Here is a 2569-nt window from a genome sequence, read left to right as displayed (position 1 = left end):
ATAGATACAGGGTGACACAGTCAGAATTCACTGAATGCTAAACGCCACACATAGACACGATGTAAATAAGATATTATTGGCAGTTCTGAGAGCTTCATATCACGGAATCGTGAGATTGCGATAAATTGAAGTGAGTGACAGCTTTTTAGTGATTAACGTTATATGGAAGCGCTATTTGCTCGCTTTCTAGGCAGGCTATAATCGATTCAGACTTTAAATAAACGTTGTTTTACGTGCTGCTAACAGGACCAACAGCCACATACCCTGTACATGCAGCACAGTTTCAGGAGTGACTGAAAAAGAACGGATGAGATACAGGAAAGTCGGTAATGTAGGCTACTGTTTTAGGCATGATGCATTTATATATATATAGCGCTTTCATTGAATTGCTGCACACCCGACGTGCCTTACAATCATATGAGGGGATCTCTCTTCAACCACCAAACTATTACAAGAGAAAGGTATTGATAATCACAACATGTTGGACATGATCCTTATGTTATAAAGAGGAGCGATTTTTAAACTAAATTGAAATTCTTGCCTGCCATTGAGGCGGTGGATATAGGCTAAGCAACTAACCCTGATTGTAAACAAGCTATTTGGAAAGTGAATCCCGTATTTATATGAAGGATGCGTGGTTTACAGTGAATTTATAACAGCTAAGGGGCGTTGTTAGCTGTTATAAATTCACTGTAAACCACGGCTTCACGGGGCTTATTGCTTTATTTGTGTGTTCATAAGCGCTCTTTCGTTTCACGGAATGTGCGTTGGTTTCTATGGCAATGCTGTTGCATTGTTACGCCAACATTAAAAACAACAATAACAGCAATACAGTTTGCAATACAGATGTTGTCTTGCCGTCACGCTGGATTATTATTATTCTGGATTTCGTTTTATGAGGCAGCGGAAGAAACGCTGGAATGAGCGTCTTTATTCTGTGCTGCCGTCTCCGCTTGGTTTTAAAACTCAAAGAGTTGTCTTTTTCTACTTGACTTGCAGTTCACAACAACACAAGCTTGTTTCTGCAAAGACGTTCATTATGTTTTACACAGAAACGTCTGACGTTTTGCGTGGCGTGAAAAAGCTAGGACTGAAACGGATTTCCAGGAATGCGATGTGAATAGGATTCCAAACCACATATGAATGTAGCTCGGAACGGATTTCATGTAGTTCGTTGCTGTTCAGACTATTTAAATACGATCGGATTTCAATCAGATTTGGGCTGACAGTCTGAACGAGGCTAAAGTGTGCTGTAAATACAGGCTGCACATTTCAGAGCTCAAAGCGTCCTCCAGAAGTGTCTTTCAGAACTTCATTCCATTGAATATTTGAGGACTTTGTAGAATATATTTGGGATCAGAATCGGACTCAAACATATTTGAATGGACACAAAAATAAATAAAAAGTGCCAGGAGGGTTAATAATATAAAAAGCAGAATAAGGGTACAACTGGGTATAAAAATATCAAATAAATACTTTGTTCAGGTCACAAATGTTTAAAATGTATAGATTTCTTATTCAAAGCATCTTTAATACTGTCTATGCATAGCCTTACTTCAGTCAACAAAACTACAGTTTTTAAAATGTTTGTATTAAAAAGCTACACTGTAAAAAAAAATCCGTAAAATTTACGGTAAAATTCACTGTAAATTATACAGTCTTTTTCACTTCCAAAAACGGTATACTACCGTAAAATTAATGTCCAATACATGTAATGTCCAATACAGTTTTTCACCGTATATAGTAGGGGAATTTACCGTTAACCATTTAACGGGTTTTTACTGTAGCATTTTTACAGTCTTTTACCGTTAAATTCACGGTCATTTTTTACAGTGTAGCATTTATGAATGTGAAATTTGGTTTAAAAATGTAAGTGAATTAATTTGGGAAAAAGTTAAATCCCTTAGAATTACTATTTTTCCATAAGAGAGAATCAAAATGAAAATGTATTGTTACATTTTGACACTTTTTTTTTTTTTTGACACAATATGTGAAAATCAAGGAGTATGATAGTTAGCCTGACATATTTGAATGTAAGAAGTTTTATTTTATTTTACAGCTCAGAGAAACCGTGAACCGACAGGAAGCCCAAGTGCAGCTCTTACAGAAACAGGTGAGTTAAATCTGTCTGAGCACTATTAGACTGAAAACACTGACTGCTAACCACTATGTTATGCTCACGTGTTCTGATAATAATAGCTTTGTAGGACTAAACATTATTTGGATATAATTGGTAAAAAAAAAACTAAATCTCTTAATAGGCCTACTGTTAGACCTACCTGAAAACTAAAAAGGAATTTATTTCATTTGAATTGTTATTATTATTTGTGCTATCATTAGTGATTTAATTTGTTCTTATTTTATTACTGACTGCTTACTTGTCATTTTTTATTCAATTCTATCTCGTGCTACTGCAACAATATTACCCCACTGTAAAATCAGTGGGGTAATCACAAATTTGTGAGAAAGCTAGTTATAATGGTAATTAAACAATGTTTACATATGAATAAAAGCCTACATTAAAATCTGTCATATAAATTGGTCTCTTCATTAGAAATTAGCCTACTGA

At 35.0% G+C, this 2569-nt stretch overlaps 1 protein-coding gene across 1 annotated transcript in view; it reads left to right on the top strand.

The window, feature by feature from the left end:
• nek9 (NIMA related kinase 9) overlaps window positions 1-2569 on the top strand; it is a 39219-nt gene that overhangs the window by 34967 nt on the left and 1683 nt on the right. Inside the window, exon 22 of the mRNA XM_016456417.1 lies at window positions 2060-2113. Within this exon, the coding sequence (XP_016311903.1) occupies window positions 2060-2113 (54 nt within the window). The remainder of the gene's footprint in view (window positions 1-2059; window positions 2114-2569) is intronic.

Source organism: Sinocyclocheilus anshuiensis, unplaced genomic scaffold (assembly GCF_001515605.1).
Source record: "Sinocyclocheilus anshuiensis isolate Anshui unplaced genomic scaffold, SAMN03320099.WGS_v1.1 scaffold237, whole genome shotgun sequence".
Lineage (NCBI taxonomy): Eukaryota > Metazoa > Chordata > Actinopteri > Cypriniformes > Cyprinidae > Sinocyclocheilus > Sinocyclocheilus anshuiensis.
Note: the sequence above shows the minus strand (reverse complement) of the source record. Positions and strands in the feature narration are given on the sequence as shown.